Here is a 22,272-nt window from a genome sequence, read left to right as displayed (position 1 = left end):
GAAGGGTATCATGAGATACCTTAAGGACACTGCAGATATGTGCATTTATTATGATGGCTAGGATACTCAAATCGTGGGCTACATAGACTCCGATTATGCAAGACCCACAAATGGTAAGAAGTCCACCTCTAGCTATGTCTTCACCTTTGTTGGAGGTGACATTTCTTGGATGTCCATGGTGCAGAAATGCTTGGCCTTGTCCACTACTAAGGCCAAGTATATAATAACCATACTAAGGCTTGCAAGGAGGCCCTATGGTTAGGCCGTCTAGTCACCAATCTTGGCATGAGTATGACTCTTACATTGCATCTGAATTCTATGAGTGCCATTTAGTTGGCACATAATTCAATCTTTTAGATGAAGACCAAGTACATTGATGTTTGTTATCACTTCATCTCAAAGAGGTAATTGAGAACAAGCAGATGGAGCTTGTCAAGATCTTGAATAATGAGAATCCTACAAATGTGCTCACTAAAAACCTCCTAATGGAATGTTATGCCTTCCTTAGGAAGATGATGGGTGTAGGATGAGATGTTGTCTATTCCTCATCCTATTGTACTTATATGCACACTTTGTAGTTTCTCACTTTTTTTGTTGTTTTCTCCACACTCAAGCACATTTGCCTTTAAGTGGGAGGTTGTTAGGGTTAAAGGCTACCTATGCCTAGGCACCTATAGCTATTTGTACTTACTGCTCCCACACCTATACAACTGTAGGTGGTTGTGGCCTATTATTGGTAGTTTATTATTTATTATTTACATGACAACAAAATAAGGGAAGGCACGTCACACTTAGTGGCCGTTGGAGTTCCCACATACCATCTCGCTCTCTCTTTTGCTTGAATCTCCATAGCTCTTGCTTCTTTCTTACTTTTGCTTGTGCTTCCACTCTTGTTCCATCTTTCAAAAAGTAGCCCATGGTTCTTATGTAATTAGATAAATAGTTGTGAGCATTCATCATTTGATTGCTTGCCTCCAAATGAGTATCATTCCATATGTTTGTGCACTGTAAAAAATGAAAGAGAAGGATGTCTTGTAAGCTCAAATTCATCTATTTAGTAGTAATGAATACATGGTTGTATGTCATGTTCCATAGACACCATCTCTTGATTGAACAATACCCTTGTAGTTTGTGGATTATGAATTTTATAGCCCTTGTTTGCAATAATATATCTAAAATTTACATTTATAGCCTTATCATGAAGCTTGCCATAGTTCACTATGTGAGGCACAAGAGTATGAACCAAACATCCAAAAGCACATAGGTAAGCTATAGCCATTTTCCTACCATGCTAAACCTTGTAAGATGTAATTGTTTGCAAAGCCTTAGTGGGACACTTGTTTAGGCTGACATAAGTGTCTCAAGCCAAAATGCACATGGTAAAGCATGACCATTGACCATACATCTTGTTGTTTCCATGAGATACTTGCTCTTACCTCCACCATTTCATTGGGGTGTATATGCAACTATACATTAATGTTTATCCAAGTTCAAACAGAAATGCATAAGATTTTTTACATATATACTCATAGAATGGCAATTTTCTTTTTTACATCCTGATATATTTTGAAAACATTTGGGCTGTATCAAAACATAAGATCTTATTTTCAATGTATACAACCCTTTATGTTTGCATTCATTTTATTAATAGTACTCAAAAAATAGAGAAAATTACCAAAGGATGTCATCCTTATAGGATCAAATACATCATTATGCACAAATGCAAATTGCAATGAACTCTTATTGAACAACCCTTAGGACATATAATGGCCCCTCAAATGTGCTTGGAATTGAAAATTGACCTAAAATCTTTAGTTTAGGGACTAAGCTACCAACTATATCAAGGTATTTCTTCTCTTGGACTCCCAAAGATAAAGAAGATGAGTGTGCTCCATTTAGGGCAGGTTAGGTGTTGCTACTCCCAATGCAAGGGCTTGTGCATTTTATGCATGACTAGGATGTTGACACCTTTCTACTCTCCAAATAGTTTTATCATTTGGTTGAAGCAAGGTGTCATTGCCTATGAGCCAGATATGATGTGGTGCAAGCTACATAGTGCTAACCCATTCATGCCATCTTGGCCATTATAATTGTGAACTTACGAGCTCCATATGCCAATGTATGGCTATTATGTTGCCATACGTTATTTTGATGTTCAAAATCTCAATTAATGTTGGTATGTTTGAGCAAGTAGAAACATGTTTTTGGCTAGCAAAAGATGCCCTATATTATTCCACCCTTTCAACTTAAATGATAATGTGATATTTTTCTAAGGGGAAGGGAAACTGTCATATATTCAATCATGTTATCATGTGCGTCTCTTTTGAGGACAATAACAAAACATGTATTTGGACATAACATTAATTTTTGCATTGACTCATTAAAGGCTAAGCTAAGTTTAGCAACACCCATACAACATATGTATGATAATCTCAAATATTAATACATCAAATACTATAGAAGAAACCAAAGACAAGAAAAGCGTACATGACAAAAAGCACTTGGGAATAAGCTACTTGACATAAATAAATATAACATAGTATTGTAACAAATGATTGTCATTCAAAATGTTGGGAAATATTGTGCTCATGGGGATGTTAAACAGGTGAATTAGAATATGCTCTAATGGTTGAAATTATAATTCAAAAGAAAGGACAACATGGAGTAGACACTTAAACACGTACATGGATGCAGGCAAGAGAAATATCCTATAATTTTTTTATTGATTGGACTTAAGTGAAATGGTGCACTTAGAGAAATTCATGCTATTTTAGGTGAAACCAACTAGAAATACACACACACACACCCCAACAATTGCTCAAACTTTCATGTCAAGTTAATTAGTTGGCATGAACAATCTTAATAGTTTTTAACGAGAGTAAACCTTTTTTATGTCATGGCTAACATGCAATCTTTTGAAAGATCAAAACTTGAATAGATAATACATTAATCTTGAGAAGTGAGAGCTAGTGGGTAGTAAGGTGGAAAACAAAATGAATGACTTTTTGTTGTAAAGATAGACACATGCAAAACAAGAGGTTGATACATGTGATTGTAGTAAAGGAGTGGCAACTAGTTTCTATAAAGTCATTGTGGCAATGAAAGTATATAAGTGGTATAATTGCCAATGATATCTACAAACAAAATGGTTAAGACTATCATAACACACACACGCACGCACACACTCACATGTTGTTTCTCCGTTTATGAAACAAAAGGATGTTGTATGGCTAAAATGTAGATATCCAAACTATCGTAATAATCAAAAATGTCATGATGACAATTAAAGCACTAATGCGTGTACGTTTTATTATCATATCATTTGTGCTCGACGCCATGAGTTGCTTTCTTTTGTAAAGTAGGCTTTGGTATAGGAAAGATAGATCTCCCTTAGTAAGGCTAGCTAGCAAGTTTTTAGAACTTATGTAGAGGGAGAATGAAAGGACAAAAGGTATGCATTAGCATGTACTCACAAACACTTAAACCTTATCCCGGAGAAAATTCAATAGTTAGTTGAATAAGACTTTTGGAAAATAATATTAGTCCGACTATGTCTAAAGTGACATGTGGAGGTTTGTAGGTCATTATTGATGCTTTTTTGATGCATTCTGAGAAGTGTATACAGATAATCATGTAGACTAGTTCTTGGGAGTTGAAAGTTGAAAATAAAATCAGTAATGTGAGCAAAAAAATTGGTAACTGACTACCAAAATGTCTTTTAGTCTAGATCCATCTTACTCTTGACCCCTCAAATGAATGGATAACATATGGTATTCATAGCTCAACCAATTCAAATGTCCAAGGTCAACAAATGCATAGCCAACAACAAACTAAGTAGCTAGTGATAGTAACACTTTTGGTCCTACTGATATGTATTGATGCGATGAAAGTACAACATTATCATTCTTCCTTGTGTGGCATAAGTATGTGGTTATTTTTTGTGGTTGATAAGGGTAACTCTCTCTGCATGTGATGTGAGACATTACATGGTGATTCTAAGCATAAGAGGAGAAGGGGAGACACTTTTCTAAGCGTTTGGGAAACATGCATGTTCTTCCATTTAGAGTAGCATGTGGTTTGCCATTAGAGATTGCCCTAGTGGTTGTTCACATGGGCCTATGTTAGGCTTCTTTGGTTATATCATTGGAGCAATATATAGTGCCATTTTCTATATGTATTTTACCTCGAAAAGCTGGCATGTCTCACAGTGTTTGGACATCAAAACAAGTTGCATTGGATACTCGCATTTATTTTTACCGATTGAGAAAAAAGTTTTTCGCGAGCGAGGGGAAAGAGTGTGTGTGTGTGTTGGGGAGGGGGGGGGGGGGGGGGAACGGGGGGATAGAGACTCGAGACTCGAGAGAGCAAACAACACGTGACATTTAAAAAAGCTGGCTAAGGTGGGCCACCAAAATCAAGCCTATATACTGAATAATAACGACAGCAACAAAAAAGAAGCTTTTTCCACATCTGTACATTTGGACGTATCAATGAAAAAGCGCACGTGTGCGTAACCGGCGCTAGCCGGTCGCCCGCCCCAATGTACCGTCAGCATCACCCTATTCCCTCATCATTCACTCAGTCATGCACTACTTGTGAATCAGGAGCATAAGGAGGAGGGAGGACCTTCCCCCCCCCCGCCCCCAGGCCGTTCTATACACACGAAGCTTCGTTCCCTGGATATGGCGGTCTCTGATTTCCTCAAATGCCAGTCTGATTTCTGATACGCTGCAAGGTAGAGCCCCTGCCACTTGTCCCTTTATCAATCGGTTGCAGCAAAAATTTCAGCGCTCGAAGGGGTATGAAAGGAATTAGGAACTTGACTGCAGATCACAGGAAGCTTAAAGGTGTGGCTGGCCTTGCATAATGCCTTTCTCTTACTTGAAGAATGATGTTCTCGTTTGAGTATCTTTTGTTACAGAGTTGTCGACCTCCCCTGCGAGTTTTCATGTATGTTAGGGTTGAGTCGTACAGCCTGACGATTGCTCTGCATCGGTTCTATCACTCAAGTAATCATAGCGATTTGAAGTTGGACCAATCATCGTGCACCCGCATTTGCAGTGTCCGAAAGCTGTAGGGGCTGATTCAGCTCATTTGGCAGCAGCTTTCAGTAGATTTTAGAAGCCTGTGTGAAATGGATGAACAATTCGTTCCAACAGGTAAAATGCATCCGCTTTGTTTTTTGACGCATGAGCATGGGGTACAGCCTGAAGAGTGCTCTGTATCGATTGTATCATTTAAGCAATCATAGCGATTTGGAGCTGGACCAATTGTCATGCACCAGAATTTGCAGTGTCCAAAATTTGTAGGAGCTCATTCAGCTGATTTGCAGCAGCTTTCAGTAGATTTTCTAAGCCGATGTGAAATGGATAGAGGTAAAGATGCATCTGCTTTGTTTTTTGATGCATGAGCATGGGGTCACAGCCCGAAGAGTGCTCTGCATCGATTGTATTGTTTAAGTAATCATAGTGATTTGGAGCTGGACCAATCATCAGCGCCACCATTTGCAGTGTCCAAAAGTTGTAGGACTTCATTCGGCTGATTTGGCAGCAGCTTTCAGTAAATATTCAAAGCCTGTGTCAAATGGATGAACAATTCATTCCAAGAGGTAAAATGCATCCGCTTTGTTTTTAGATGCATGAGCATGGCGTTGAGCAAGATGTTACTCTGTTTGGATGGATCTTAACTTGCCCTCTGAAGTGAGGATATGTCTGGACTCTGGGTGTATATGCTATTTTGCGAGGTGACCTTGACAGATGTGAATCAGTGTTACAAGAGGGACATTTACATGGCAAACTTTCACAAGAAAAATGACTTCACTTGCATGAATTTGTTTCCCAAAGCTTTGAAAGTTCTAAGGCATGCATTTTCTGAAATAAAAAAGATTATTGCAGACTCAGTAAGGCTGTCTTCAAAGAAGGATGCTGGTTGGCTATTTATATGATACATCTAAAGTAAAAGATGAAACTTGTGAGGTTGTGAAATCAGACTTTCACCTATAAACCATCTAATCTTCTCGCTGTTGTCTTTTCTTCAGTCTCAGGTTTCACTGATCAGATCACAAAGGTTGTCTTGTCTGGATCAGGTGGTAGATTATATTCAAGTCAACTGAAATGTCCACTGAGAATCAATTTGTTGTGAGGGATTTTCTTGGGCTTGGCAATCTAGAAAGCCACAAACATCAGGAGGGAATAGGGAGCTCGGGAGCAAGAGATGAAGGATGCGAGGGAAAATTAGTGTCGCCAGTTGACACAGGTTCGGCCTTAACTAACATTCAAAATGTGATGATTGCAAAGCTTCTTTCTCTGCATGAAAAAAGTTTTAGGGGAATCATTGAATCTGCAGCAGAAACACCAAATGTGAATTTGCTGTTCACAATACTTTTGTGTATACAGGTAACCTTGAGTCTGTTTCCCCCCCCATTGTGTCTGATTTCTGAGGCATCATAGCAACGGCTTGTGAATATTGCCCTGCATAGTGTTTCCTATAAGCAAATAGAAAGTGACAAAACTGACTATATTGAAGTGGCTTGTTGCATTTGGCAAGTTGAATGTTTTTTCACCTTTTTGCAATTGTGTACAAGGAAGAATTATCTTTTGCTTTTTCCATGGCCTTCTGAATGACGGTCATGAATTATTTGTGCTAGTGCCTTAAAAAGTGTCAGATATGTTCTTGCTTTGAGAATTTGATGGCAGGAATCTGGATATGACTGCTACACCAAGTGAACTTGAAGAGAAATACAACTCCTCTTGTCAATTTCAGTTGTTGGGTGGAATACAGGCTGAGAACTACCACTAAGAAAATGAGAACTTAAGTCTTTGCAAGACCTACCACCATGCATGCATTAGCCGATCTAAACCTCTTGACATGCTGATCTTAATGGCATTTATGCTATTGCTCTCTGTGTTGCTGCAGTGAAACAACCATATTCTTTGTTTTGGAAATGGAATTGGATGGTGGAACTGCATGCAATGTGGGGGAGCTTGAACATCACAGGACATCATGCATTTAGTTCAACTTCATCCTTTGCTAACCCTGGTGTCATGAAGGAGCATATTGGTGCTGTGAAGAGTAAACAAGAAATAACTATTGAGCCCCTGTAGCTAATATGCCTCACCACACTTAGAACAAAGAAAGCAAGAATCTTCACTAATGCCTTTGGAACTATCTGCTTACACAGGAACCTAGACAAGTCATGCAACAAAGACAAAAAATCATAGCATAGTAAAACTGTGTATTCTTTCACAAAAAGTTGTTCCCAATACAAACCTCCCTAAGAGGGTTATGATCACAAACACATGTGAATGAATGGGCTGAAAAAAAGCAACAAGCTGTAGGATCAAATTTTAAAGTATCTTGGATATAGATAGCTTCAAAAGATATGGCATGTCCAAGAACCCTTGCTAGAATTGGTAATTTTGCTGATAAACCTTATATGTTTTCCTCAAAGAAGTCTTCACTTTGTCGTTATATGCACCATCCATGACCAAAAGAAGTCAACCTTAAAACCTTGCACTGTACAAGAGTCAAAATGATAGGATCCTTGATGTGGATTTTCCCTTTAAGCATAAAAACCAAAGTCTTGACGAATGTGATATTAAGCAACTAAGAAATAGCCACAAATTTATCACATTTTTTTGGCTCTCGAAACAATTCCAAAAAGAGTTGTAAGGTAAGACATTGGCTCAGAAAGTTCTATGAAGGGGAATCCGCCATTGTCACTTTAATCCTTGTCCATCTCACTTTAGTGCTAGCTCTTTAACCTCTCTCTGCTATGATCATTGTCATCAACTCTCTCTAAAACTGCTGCCACCCTGCCCTCTTTGCCTCTAGGAGCTGCTGCCCTGCTGTCCTTTGGCCTCTTCCAGCTATTGCCAGCCTTCAGCTGCTGTCACCATCATATGCACAGCTGCGTTTGCTTTTTCTCATCATCATCTTCGTTCAGCTACTGTTGCCAGGCTGTAAACTGCTGCACCTTACTTTTTCCAGCCACCCTAGAGCTGTGTTTTGCTTCTAGCCTGCATACTTGCCGCCACTCCTTCATTATATGGTGTATCACACCTCATACGAGTCTGTCCATAACTTCAGTGAGTTTGCATTCAGCATTCATTTCTTTCTTCTTTTTTTGCACTTTAATTGTTGATGGATCGAGTGTAAGTTGATATTCCACAATCTCCTTTGTTGATCCAAAAGCCTCTTGTTGTGCAAACTATCAATAAGCAATTAGGACCAATTGCCCCTTGATTTTCACCCAAGACTTGCACAAATGGAACCACCAATTGGCCAAATGTTGCCCCAACTCACAATGGATGGCTTGACATCTGAAATCTGTGTCAATTCCATGAATTTCAGGTGCTAATTTAAGTGTGTGATGTCTTCTTTTGTTGGCTTGGGTTCCAAGGTGGTTGCTAAATCCTGATTTTTGCAAAAATTTAGGATTTATAATAGAGATCCTCTTTTGTCCACCAAATTTGGTTGAGATTTACTCAAAATGGCTGAGAAGTACTAAGATCTCTTGAGAAGGGTTAGAGAAGGTGAGGGAAAGCCAAGATGAGAGAGAAATCTGATTTTCTTTCCGAGAAAACCCTAAAATCTACTTGCTGCCTATTCCGGCCTACATTTAATGATATCAGCTCCAAACCTTCAAAATGTTGTCATTTGATCGGCAATGCTATTACTAGCCCTTGGAAGGTGTCTCCTCTTCCTACTGTCCCTTGCCTACTGAGGCCTCGAGATGGCTGTTTTTTGTAGCAAATTGTTGTTCTCTGATCAGAAAATGAACCAGCAGCTCTCTCTCTCTCTCTCTCTCTCTCCACCTTCCCTCCCCCCCTAAGCTGTAAACTATTTGAATGGTTGAGACCTAGTCCCAAAAAACGTTTTCTCAATTTGCATGGGTATTTTTACCAAGTGGCAGTCTTCTAAATCCATTTTTCAGCATTATCTAGCCATTTAATTAGTTTTCAAAATTAAATAATTTCAAAAATTAATTTAAGTCATTGTGACCCTTTTTAAAATTAAATGTGTCTATCTAATAAATTGGCTAGGTCATTTGCAACCCAAAGTGGTTTCCAACTATTATTAACTCTTAGATTGACATTAATTAATTAATTAATGCTAGTCCCTAGTGTTATCATTGACACTTATTGACCAAACAATTGTCGTAGGGTCAAAATTTGACACCAACTGACTCCCAAAACGTAGTTAGCATAACCTATCACAACTTTTGCCTTTGACTTCCATTGCATCCTTGGGGTCCTTAGCTTGTTACCATGAAATATCTGCCATGTGCATCACATGTGCTAAACAACTTGCCACATTTGATGAATAACTTAATTAAATGTTATCAGCAAGATTAAAGCATCTCAAAATTTCACGTCCTTGTGACAGATCTCCCCCTTGAAATCCCTACAATCGTCCTCAATTGCATTGTATTGTGCCAAATCAAAAGCATGTTGCATGGGAATTTTCATAAGGCATCATAGTCATAACATTGGCCACTGTTGTCCAACCATGCCACCTGTCCCAAACCTTACTGAAAATTTCCAGCCAGCATAAACATTAAATAATACTAAGAATTAGCCCATAATTGTTGCTAGAAACCCATTGGATGTTAAGCTAAAACACACTTTACAGTTGATTTGGCACCCTTCAATATCTATAAATAAATAGGCTGCCCACCATTCAGCCTTATCCTTTTGTGTAGGTTTCTCACTCCACTGCAAATTTCAGCCATCAGTCACCTACCATATGTTGTCTAGCCATCACTAATTGCAACCCATCACTATCCAGCCCTTGGCGGCTTGTATTCAGCCATCGCCCTGCTATTTGGAGGTCTCCATCTGCTGCATCATCGTAGCACCTGATTAGCTTGCATTTTGAGTTTTTGCTATCCAGCAAGCCGTCTACTCCTACTGTTGCCTGACAGTTCTCTGCCTCGGGTAATTGGTTTTCAGTCTTCCTTTGGTGGTACACTATTGCGTTTACTAGATTTCAGTTGCTGTTGATTGCTGTGTTTTTGGTGACTAGCCTGATGCCCTTTATTATTTAGTGCGCTCTCATCTTCGATTGATGACTACTGCACTTGGGATCCATCTCTAGTAGACGTCACTCTTTGACACTGCATTGCTCTGCCCTTAGGCATTGTGTACACTCTTACATTCATTTGCATTCATTCACTTTAGAGTCTTCTCTCTGCGTTTGTCTCTGTGTTTGAGTTTTGACACTGCATTGCTTTGCCCTTGGGCATTGTGTACACTCTTACATTCATTTATAGCATTCATTCAGTTCAGAGTCTTCTCTTTGTGTTTGAGTTTTGAGTTTTGTGTTTTGCGTTTTGCTCTTTGCGTTGTAGTTTTGCTCGTCTCTATCTGAGTCTTTGTGTTTCAATCTTGGTCATACATGCTTTGTTTTCTCAGTGCAAACCCTAGCATATCTTGACATTGGATGCATCCATAACTCATGTTTCTCAACTGTTCTAAACTTCACAACCATAGTAAACCATAAAATCAGCATAAACCATGGCTGAAACAGTCAATGGCATAGACTAACACGTTGCTGTTCATGGAACCAACTGTAAGCCATTGAAAACTGAGCATAATATGATAATTTTCTGATTTAAGAATTGATCACAAACTGCTGCAAATGTGACCCCAAATTGATCACAAACTCATTGCAAAAACCGATCAATAACCATTGCAAAAATTAATGCAAAACTGATCCCAAAAGTGACCATAAACAATTCTCAAACTGATAAAAAACTCAACTGAAACTGATCAAAATTTGATCTGAAAGTTGAGGCAAAAGCTCATGCCCAATTGATCATGAACTCATTCCAAATTGATGGAAAAGTATAGTCTTAGAGCTATGGTAATAACCATACTCGTCTACATACATCTCACAGTGACTAGTACACTGAGTAGACCTCATAGCAGACATAGTATCAGCACAATACCTTGGATTCATGCTTAATACATCTGAGGTTCACTACATATGAGAGAGCTGTCCACAACTGGAGGAGTGGAAGTGCTACCTCCCCCTTGAGCATTAGGTAATACTTTGGACTTGAAACTAGCCTTCCTTTCATGGATGGGCGGTAATTTCGTGATTATAGCCCAGTTACAATAACAATATTTATTACAAAATTGAGAAATGCAAATTAACTTACAGTCAGCTCCAAAATTGGTGCCCCTTTCAGTATTTCTTTAACTTAATTGAAGAAGAAGTTGATGTACAATGGGATTTTCCCAATTCCTTTCGGTATTACAACTCCCCTTGTTGTCCAAAATGACTAGCAAGTCTTCAATTTGATTTGCCCCTTGATTCGGGTAGTCAATTGGCATTCACTTGCTTTGATGGAGATGGAAAATGCCCCAAATTCATTGATTTGTTGGTCCCTCTACTGGAATTTGACTAAAAACAGCTTCAGCCATGTTGAATCCAAGTTTTGAAGCTTCTAATTTTTCGCACGTGTCCCTAATCAACAGTAGAAATTAGGGTTTAGTAGCATTTTCGCGAAGTGTGCCAAAAACTGAAATCTCTAAGACTTGGATTCAATAGGATTGAATTTGTTTTCAGTTAACTTGAAGTGGAGGGAGCAGAAATCAATGAATTTGGGGCATTTTCCATCTCCACCAAAGCGGTGAAGGCCAATTGATTGCTTGAATCAAGGGGCAAATCAGATCGAAGACTTGCTGGTCATTTTGGACAGCCAGGAGAGTTGGAATACCTTACAATCAAAGCATGTGCCTAGGCATTGTGTCCATTTCATCTCAACTGACCCGCTGTGAGAGGTGGAGGAGGGGTTGGAGTGGAAGATCCACTGGTGATAGTGGATGTACTAGATGAACCTCTAGCACTTTTGTGTAGTAGGGGATGTAAGCCTAACATTCGAATTAGATATACAACCCAAAGTTGCTTGGCAACCAAAACATGGTTTATTATGTATGTCTGCATCTGATAATTTTTGCAATCCAATTTATTGAAATCCCTTGTTGTAACTAGGTTGTAATCAGGGAATTACCACCCATCCACGGAAGTAAGGTTGGTTTCATGGTTTCGTTGCCGGGACACCACTTAATCCCTTGATTTGGTGGGCCGAAGGCACTTGATTGCAAGCCAAAGCTTTGTGCTAGTGCCAATTTTTACTCTTAGCTAAGAAACTACAGCAATATGTCTTCATACAATGAGATGGACTCAAGCAATGATGATGCCTCTTAGTATGAACATTCACACGGGAATGAAGGAAATGCAATGCGTGACCTTGGCAGACGATGGACCACAAGCTGAAAATATTGCTATTGGGCAAGATGCAGAGCCTTCAGGGTACAAGGAGGTTGATGACCAGCAAATTGAAGAGGAATTTGATGACTGGTTCAAGAATTTGATGAGGACAATAGCAAATCTCTTTGCTGAATTGGCAAAGGATCCTCAATTTACCTGATTTTGAATGCTCCAAAGAAGGACAACAAAGGTAAAAAGAAGAAGACATCTTCTACATCTTCAAGACAGATAGGTGCACCGAAGATAATGCCAAACCCTTGATTTGAAGCTTTTGAAGATACTAATGAAAAAAATAGTTGGTACCTATGGGGCAAGGAATGCAAATGCAAGGCCATCACGGAAGTGCCAATCCAATGGATTTTGGACAGCCGGGCATGTATGCTATGATGGGGCAGCTAGGATATTTTGGTGGAAGCATGATTTTTCATGTTATGGTTGGACAGGGATCGCATACATGGTAATGTATGGCACAAATCCCTACGGTATGCAGCAACCAATGCATGGTATGCAAGGCCCAATTTATTTGGGTATGGTTGGAAATATGCAAAACCCAATGTATTGCAACATTGGTTTGATGCCTAGGGCACAAAGTAGCATGTTTGGTACTGCATTTGCACCCATGAATGCTTATGGGGTTCAAGGAATGAACGATGGTCGTGAAAATGCTCTATTTGGCACTCCTTGAACAACTTTTTATTAGGCTTCTCTTCACTCTTTAGGTAGCCCAAATCCTTCCCATGCAGCAAAGCATCGGCTGTAGTAGCAATATCTATGACCTGAGACATGCTAGACATGGTGGATTTAATGCAAAAATCCCTAATTTCTTTGGGCAGTCCACAAATGTATTTTTAGACTTGCTCATGAAGGGGTATGGGGCGATAAGAAGTAATAGGCAGCAATGCATCCCAAAACTTCTTATTATATTGCTCCAAATTCTTACATTTCTTAGCATCTAGCTTATTCCAATTTGTTATGATGTCCACCTCAAATGTACTTGTCAATCGATTCGATGCAAATATTTGCTTGAATTGTACCCACGTTGATGGTGTTCTACCTTGCATCAAAAGAGTGGACCACCACTGTAATGCATTCCCTTTCAAGAAAGTGGCTGCCTTTCGAATCCTTGAGGACTTAATGAAGTTCCCCCTGGATAGGCTGCATCAAACTGTTGAATGAAAGTCAAAGCTTTCAGCCTATCTTGTGCACCACTAAAGGACTCAAACTTCACTTCTTTTCCACCCTCATCATATTCTTTTGTTGCCCCTTTGGGTGTCGAGTTGTCATACACTGGCTATTGCAAAAAGGGTGCATTTACTCAATTTACATCAAAACCAATGCCAAATGGAGCATTTGCATGATGAACATTCATTCCTTGAGCCCCATAAGCATTTGGGGGTGTATGTAGTACCAAATATGCTACTTCGTGCCCCAGGCATCAAACCAATATTGCCATACATAGGGTTTTGCATATTTCCAGCCATACCCGAATACATTGGGCCTTGTACACCATGCATTGGTTGCTGCATACCATAGGGATTTGTGCTATACATTCCCGTATGCAGTCCTTGTCCAACCATAGAATGAGAAATCGTGCTTTCTCCAAAATATCCTGGCTGGCCCATCATAGCATGCATGCCTGGCTGTCCAAAATTCATTGGATTGGCACTTCTATGATGGCCTTGCATTTGCATTCCTTGCCTCGTAGGTATTAATTGTTTTGTTTCATTAGCATCTTTGGGAGCTTCAATGAAGGATTTGGCATTATCTGTAGTGCACCTTGCTGTACCGAAGGTGTAGAAGATATCTTCTTCTTCTGGCCTTTACTGTCCTTTTTTGGAGCATTTAAAAATTGGATAAATTAAGGATTCTTTGTCAATTCAATAAAGAGATTTGTTGCTATCCTCATTAGATTCTTGAACTAGTTATCAAATTTCTCTTCACTTTGCTGGTCATCAGTCTCCTTAAACCTTGAAGGCCATGTATCTTGCCCAATAGCAATATTTTTAGCTTGTTGTCCATGGTTTGAGCCTTGTCTAAGGTCAGACATTGCATTTCCTTTATTCCCATGTGAATGTTCATACTGAGAGGCATCACTTGAGTTCGTCTCATTGTATGAAAACATATTGCTCTAGTTTCATAGCTCTTAGTAAAAATCAACACTAGCACAAAGCTTTGGCTTGCAATCAGGTGCCTCAGGCCCACCAAATCAAGGGATTGAGTGGTGTCCTAACAATGAAACCATGGAACCAGCCTTCCTTTTGTGGATGGGTGGTAATTCTCTGATTACAACTAAGTTACAACAGCAACATTTTTTACAAAAGTGAGAAATGCAAATTAACTTACAATCGTGGACAATGGACACCCTGTTGGCTCCAAAATTGGTGCCCCTTTTAGTATTTTATTAACTTAATTAAAGAAGTTGATGTACTATGGGACTTTCCCAATCCCTTTCGTTATTCCAACTCCCCTTGTTACCCAAAATGACCAACAAGTCTTCAATCTGATTTGCCTCTTGATTTGGCAGTCAAGTGGTCTTTACCCGCTTGGATGGAGATGGAAAATGCCCCAAATTCATTGATTTGCTGGTCCCTCCACTTGAATTTGATTGAAAACAGCTTTAGCCCTGTTTAATCCAAGTCTTGGAGCTTTCAATTTTTGGCACACTTCTCAAAGCTTTTGCTGCTAAACCCTAATTTCTGCATAGATTAGGATTTATAGCAGAGAAATCTGAAATTTCTCAGCTTCTGGTGATCTCAATGCTGTTATCTTTGGAGCAAGGTTGTAGAAAGGCTAGGAGATGAGAGAGAATGCCGAGGAGAGAAAATTCAGACTTTCTTCGCGAAGAATTGAAGAAAATCAGTCATTTATTACTATTGTTGCCCTGTCTTAATAGCATGTAGATTTGTCACCTACTATTGATTGGTCTTCTCCTGCCCTTGGCTGCTTCAGAAGGTCCTCCAATGGTTGTAGATCAGACCAGTAGCATCTCCTCCCTCTCTCTTGCAGGCTGAATGCTTTTCTTTCACTCTCAACATATCCCCACACTTAGGGAGTATCCTTGTGACCCTAAAAGTGACCTTAGTGGAAGTGAAATGGTGGGTTCCTTGGTGGAAATGAATATAGAGTAGTGGAAATGATCTTGGCTCTAGGGTGGTGGAAGTGGATGTGTAGTGTGTGTTGTAAAGGGGGTTTGTATGTTAGTGTATGTAGGTGTTGATGGATATAGGTTGTGCGCATAAACTTACATACATGAATATGCCTGTATACACCTAGTGTGAATTTGAACAAGTGTGATTAAGCTAAGTGCATGAGTGTCCGTGTGACTGTACGTACTAGTGTGTATGAGTCAAGGTGTGAGTAATGCATAGATGTGAGGGTGTGTTTAGCATTTGGTTATGGTGGATGTGGAGTGTGTAATGTGTAGATGAATAAGTGGAGAAGGGTACAGTAAAGTATTTATGCTATATGTGAGGTGCATATGAATGGGTATACGAGTACAATGAGTAGATGTAGAAAAATGCGTCTCTCCAGCCTCTAAAGATGTTTCTCAGTCTTGCATGGGCATTTTTGACAAGTGGCAGCCTTCCCAAATGGTTTTTTTAGCATTATCCATAATTAAATATTATTTTTTAGTCTTTAAATACTTAAAATTAATCTAATAATTATTTCAGTGCCTTGGAAAATAATATGACTAGCCAATAATTAAATTGGCTAGGTAACTTCCATTCTCGAGTGTCTCTGCGTCATCTTTGACAATCAGATTGGTGTTAGGTACCATTAAACGCCACTTCCCTAGTATCACCAATTGACACTTATGGCCAAATGAATGACCTAGGCCAACAACTGGCACCAAATACCACGAAGTACCTGTGCGGCATAACTTATAGCAACTTTTATCTTTGATATCCTGTGATTTCCTCGGGTCTCGGGCTCATAAATTTACTCTAACCCCAGTTACACTTCACATGTGCAACATTTACTTAACTATATGATTAAATATTAATCCACATGTTAAGTGAGGTTTCAAAAATACATGTCCTCATGACAAGACCTTTGCTCTGTTGAATATGACTGAGCCTAAATTGCAGTCAGCTCCAATTGAAAGGCATCTAGGTAAAGCTACAACGATTGAGGTTGATTTGCCAAGTCATTCTCTTCCATCCACTTTGCATCTATGGGTGAAACAATGCTAAAGCATGTGCAAACTTTATCTCTAACTTGTCTTAAAACCTGGACTAGGCTATAGGCCTTTCTTCCCCTTAAGCATTGTGATGCTTTATACTTTCACATTGATGCAATTCCAAACTCAACTAATATGCGATATTGTATCCTGTTGACTAGCCCCTCTTGTGTACCTGATATGCTAGGAGCAGCAAATGCATTAGGAAACATTCTTATTTGCATATCTTGGACCATTGCAATGTGACTATGCATGGGAATTTGCATACTACCAGCCGTACCAAGATACATTTTCCCATACATTGCATATATTACTAGCTGCATTTTTCCTCATAGCCAACACTATATAAAGCATTTGCATAACCAGCATTAATACCATGAATCCCAAATATAGTGGGCTGCATATATGCATTGCCTAACTTGCTACTTTATGTCCTTGCATCATGCCAAGATTGCTATACATGGGATTATGCATATTACCAGCCATACCTTGATACACTGGACCTTGCACACCATACATTGGTTGTTACATATCTTAGGGGTTTGTGCCATACATTCTAGTATGCGGTCCTTGTCCAATCATAGTATGAAAAATTGTGCTACCACCAAAGTATCCTAGCTGCCCTATCATAGCATGCATGCCTGGTTGTCCAAAATCCATTGGATTGGCGCTTTCATGATGGCCTTGTATTTGCATTCCTTGCCTTGTAGGTGCCAACTGTTTTGCTTCATTAGCATCTTTGGGAGCTTTAAGTTAAGGCTTTGACATTACCTTCGGTGCACCTTGTTATCTCGAAGGTGTAGAAGATGACTGCTTCCTGCACTTCTTGTTTTTCTTCGGAGCATTCAAAAATCGGGTGAATCGAGGATCCTTTGCCAATGTAGCAAAGAGATTTGTTGCTGTCCTCATCCGATTCTTGAACTGGTCATCAAATTCCTCTTCAGTTTACTGGTCATTAGTCTCATTATGCCTTGAAGATTCTACATCTTGTCTAACAACAACATTTTCAGCTTATTGTCCATGGTGAGCCTTGCCCAAGATTAGGCATTGCATTTCCTTCTTTCCCATTGTGGGAGCTTTCGCTCAACTGCCAAGATCCACGGACCGCTTATTGCTTCAAGCGTTCCAAGCGAGCTCTCATGGCTATCTCTCACCTAGCCTATGCGTCGTCGATCCTCTCGGGATGTAGTGAGCTTATTTTGATGCCGAAATGAGTTGTCTCCTTCCTCACACAAGTCGGTAGCTCCATGATTCTAGATGCTAGCTCAAGCATCCTCAAGCCTCCTCCACCTCCAAGCTCCATTCTCCATAGCCATGTGCAAGGTAAGAAAAGGGAAGAGAAGAGAGAGGAAAAGGGAAGAGGAGATGGTGAAGAGCTTCATCCTCTTGATCCCTCACTCACATACACTCACTCACTCCCTCACACTCTCACACTCCCTCCCTCAAGAACACACACACAAGCAAGAAGAAGAGAAGAAGAGAGGACTCTTGTTAGCCACACACCAAATAATGAGCTTTCATTCACTTTTTGAACTTTATATATACAAACCCTAAAACTCCCATGGGCGCCCATCCCTTGTTACATGACCGGCCATTGTGGCAAGGTCCCTTTTTCTAATTTCCTCTTCTTGCTTCATGCCATAAGCCTATACCCGTCTATTCTTTTACAAGTGGCACAGGAGGGAGCCTGGCGTTCTTTTACAACAATTTTTAGAGTTTTTGAGGTGCCTTTTCTTTAAAATTGCTATTTTTGTCTCAGTTTAGTTTTCGAGGTCGCCTCTATGCCTTTGCTCTCTTTCTGTTCTTTTTGCACTTTTTTCTTTATTTTTTCGCCATTCTGATTTGAGATTAACATTACCCCCCTCCGAGACAGGTGCCAGTCCCATGGCACGTCGAGCTATTTGTTCGGGAAGGGCAGGCGGTTGGCAAGTTGTTGGTCAGGCGATGGTAGGGCCATAGGTGGGTTGGGCTGCCGTGGGAGCGTAGACAATATTGTCAAGTGGGTGATGGGGCCTCCGAAGTTGATGGGTTGGTACATCTTGCAGTGTTTACGAGGAGAAAGTGCGGTGCTTTTACCTAAGGGGAGTGTCTTCTTTATTGTGGGGTACCTTGTGCGTGTGCAGGTGAAACAGGGAGTTGGGTCTAACCATAGGTAGGCCTGGGTGATGTCCCACACTTGAGGACCCCGCTCATGTAGTAGGGAGGTGCGGTGAGTGTAGCGTAGGATGACAGGTCTAACCATAGGTGAGCGTTACCTCCCTAGGTGTGTCCTGCCTTTGGTGTGCCCTAAGCGTGAAGTGGGGGCAAAAAATGACTAGGGGGTTAGGAGTGGAGCTGGTCGACCGCGGTCATCGAACGCGCCTAACTTAAGGACCCCTAGGTGGAGGGATTGTGAGCAATGTTCCATGACCGTTTTTAAAAAAAAAATAAAATGTTGGATTGGGTTTAGTAGTAGGGAATTGTGAGTCATCGTCCTCAGGGGGGGTTGGTGATGGAGATTTAATGGAGTGGCTCAAAAATCTCTGGCTCTGTAGGAAATTCTTAAGGTTCAAGCGAACCTGGATGGGAGTGGTGGAGAGGAAAGGATGGCTGTAGTGAGTGAACCGGCTGTCACTCATGTCTTCAAGAACAGCGATGCAGAAAGAAGGGAGGAGGCTGGCTCGCATCATGAGGTGGGTCATTGCGCAACTGTTGATTGCGTTAGGATAAAAAAAGAGCGGGGGACAGCCGCGTTTGGCCGGGGTGGGGTCTTGCCTAAGTAGGATTTTTAGGAGCCTAAGATAGTTACAAGTGGTGATGAAGGCGGGATCCGAGCAGGAGAAATCGGCAATAAAGCATGTCATGGTGGCATCTAAGCTGTCAGAGGTGAAGGTGAGGGCTTGGGCTAAAGTGGTGGTACAGGGGTTGTATATTATAGGAAAGTCGTAACGGCCGTGGGCGTTTGCATGGAAGTCTACTCCTATTCGTCGAGGATATGCCATGTAGGCAGGGTCGTTTCTCTCTGAAGGGAGAGTGTTACAGAAGGCCATCCATGCGAATACGTTGTCGTTGCAGATGCTCCTTTGCCACAATGGTTGACACTTGTATCCGGGCATGGACCGAGGCACTTCAAAAACTTTTTTCTGCCAATATTCTGCATCCTCGGTGCCCCAGAGGGTGGGATTCTTCTCTCTTTCCTGCAGCCATTGTTGGCTTAGGCGGCTTCAGACGTTGATCACCTCGTCCACTATTTTAGTGGGAAGAACTCTGCGCAGGGCATTAGGGGTGAGGAAGCTGAAGGTGAAGGGTTGCTTCTCCTGTTCCTGTCTCTCCCAGAGTATGAGCTCCACATGAAAACTGGGGGGTATGTCATTTGGGCATGGCGGGTGGGGAACAGAGGGCTGGGCCATAGGGTTAGCTCTTAATCTTTGTGTGGCTTCTTCCACCAGTTTCCTCCTCTCCCTCAGGGTGGTTTTTCTCTCTGCAGATGCGTCTGTTGGCTGCCTTTGCCCTTTAGGATGAGGTGAATGGGGTTATGGAACCACCTCTTCTTCGAATCCGCCTAGGTCGATGTGCAGTTTTGTCTCACTTTTTGGGCGTTCTTGTTGTTGCATCCCTTCTACGAACCCTAAGGCATCAATTTCCTAGGGGTTTAGGTTGGCCGATAGCAGGTACCTACGGTGTTCCCCCGGGCTTAGCCCCACTGCAATGGGTTGGGAGGGCATGTGTAGCCCTACTCGTAGGGCTCGGGGCGCCATGCTTAGTTTCTTTTTTACTACATCCACAGATTCCCCTTCCTCCTCATGCGTGGCATCCATCAAGGTGTTCAGGAAGATTTGTTGCTGAGTGTGGAAGGCCACTTGGGCTGCCTCTGCTCTGCCTTCTGCTAGGATTTTCTCTTTCTCCACTAGGGCCAGGCGATGTGCCAAGGTCTTCACTCTTTGATCATTCTGGCCTGCCCACACTTCAACCCTTTTCTTCATCTCTTCCATGCCTTCTCCCTGTCTTTGCACCAAGGCTGTGAGCCTCCGCTGTTGATCTTCCAACTCTCTGCCCATTCGCTCCTGTTCTTCTCTTTTGAGGCCCAGCCTTTCAGTCATTGTTTCCATTTCTCGGTGGTGGTGCTCTTCTTGTTTTCTCCCTTCCTCCCCTGTGGTACACTCCTTCATGCTCTGCTCAATCCGCCCTATCTTTGCTGCTTGATCCTTGCATTGCATGATCAGCAGGTCGTATTCTTTTTGCATCTTCTCGAGCTTTTGATTTTCATCTATGGGTTGTCGCTGCAAGCTTTGCTCCTTTTCTTCTTTGGTCTTCAGTTCCCTCTTCAGGTTGAGAATTTCCTTTTGTTGCACAACCATTTGCTTTGATTTTTTGAGTTGGAAGGCCGCTACCGCTTCCCTTTCTGCCTCTAGCTCAGCCATCGCGATCCTCCTTTCTTCCCTTGCCCTTTCTAATTGCGAGAGTAGTTCATTGACATATTCATCATGATTTGCGTGTAGCGTCATGGTGGTGGGGATTGGGGTGGTTGAGGCTTCCATTTTTTGGTATTTTGGTTCCTGCCTAGATTCGACATCCGTAGTTGGCCTGTTGTGCTTGGTGGCTGTGGCCTCCCTGCTCCTTCCTTGTGCTAGTTTCTTATTGATAAAGTATTGCATCCACGCCACAAAGCTGTCTATGTCGGTGCTGGCCGGGATGCTGGGGATGGCAGTGGTGGCTTTGCTGTCGGGTACCAAGGGGGCCGGAATGGGATGGAGGGGGACCTTATCCTTGCCCTCGATGACCGTGGACGGCATGGCTTCAGGTACTTGTGCGCTTGAGCCGGGTCTATCTTCCCTAGGTGGACTTAAGGTCCCTAGGGCATCGAGTTAGCTCTGTTGATCTATAGACCGGCGAATTGCTTCGGCTATGTCTTCTTCCTTTTATCTTCTCAACTTTGCCTCGTTTTCCATAGCTCTTTTTTCTCTCTCTTCTTCTATTTTCCTTGCTTCCTTGGCCAACCTTTCAGCTTCTTTCTTCTCCTTATTTTTCCACTTTGTTGCCTCTCTCAAGGATTTCTTTTTTGCTCTTTCCAGATCTTCTTCTTTTTTTTTCCTGCCCACCTTCTGTTTATTCTTTCGAGTTGCCTTCCCAGTGACCTCCTTTGTTTTTCTTCGTCCGGATAGAGAATCTCGCTTCTCCTTCTCTGTCTCGGTTTCTGTCTGGTCGCTCGATTGCTCCTCTTTTTGATGGGCCAGCGACTTGTCTGGGGTCTCATTTGCTCCTTTGCTTCCCTGTTGGGCTTCTTTCACGGCCTCTCGGATGATGGCCGTCAGTATGCTTCCATACCTGATGAAGGAGGCTTTCGAGGAAGGTTTCTTCCTCTCTGTATTCTTAGATGAGGGGGATTCTCCACCTGCCTATTTGTTGCCCAAGGCTAGTGCTTTGGCTGCTTGGTCTATTGTTTTGAGCACATAGCCATTCCAGTCCGCCTCGTCCAAGGTGCGGGCTGCCACATTCTCCAACACAGGTACACTGATCCGGTATATAAGGGAATTGTAGCATTGGCTGGAGAAAAGGGCATACACCAACTTTGCTTCTAGGCGAATCTCAGCATCGGGGATGCCTTGTAAGCTGATGCCGTCGTTTGTCAAGATTTCTTCCCTATTCATCTTCAGCAGGGCATGCACATCCCTTTTACTTTTTTTTCTCCACCCTAGGTTCCAGTCCCAGTGCTTTTTCCACCAAGGCCTGGGTTAGCGGTATCTGCACTTGCCGGTCGTTGTCCCCCCTTCCCACCGTCACCATTCTGCACTCTCGGTTGGGGTTGTACGTTCTCAAGAATTCCACACTTCGTG

At 41.6% G+C, this 22,272-nt stretch overlaps 1 protein-coding gene across 3 annotated transcripts in view; it reads left to right on the top strand.

Annotated features, from left to right (window-relative positions):
- The first annotated feature begins 4,577 nt into the window (after positions 1 to 4,577).
- LOC148033869 (uncharacterized) overlaps positions 4,578 to 22,272 on the top strand; it is an 84,770-nt gene continuing 67,075 nt past the window's right edge. Inside the window, exons 1-2 of one of the 3 annotated variants that reach the window (XM_087681873.1) lie at positions 4,578 to 4,735; positions 6,038 to 6,255. In XM_087681873.1, the coding sequence (XP_087537999.1) occupies positions 6,114 to 6,255 (142 nt within the window). In that variant the 5' untranslated portion in view covers positions 4,578 to 4,735; positions 6,038 to 6,113. Of the gene's footprint in view, positions 4,736 to 5,956; positions 5,976 to 6,037; positions 6,256 to 22,272 lie in introns of those variants that run through there. The other 2 variants (XM_087681874.1, XM_087681875.1) reach the window with 2 other exon arrangements.

The sequence above is a fragment of the Lygodium microphyllum genome, chromosome 7, assembly GCF_053477565.2.
Source record: "Lygodium microphyllum isolate KBCC chromosome 7, Lygodium_microphyllum_v1.1.10, whole genome shotgun sequence".
NCBI classification, from domain to species: domain Eukaryota; kingdom Viridiplantae; phylum Streptophyta; class Polypodiopsida; order Schizaeales; family Lygodiaceae; genus Lygodium; species Lygodium microphyllum.
This window is presented reverse-complemented; position numbering and strand designations above follow the sequence as displayed.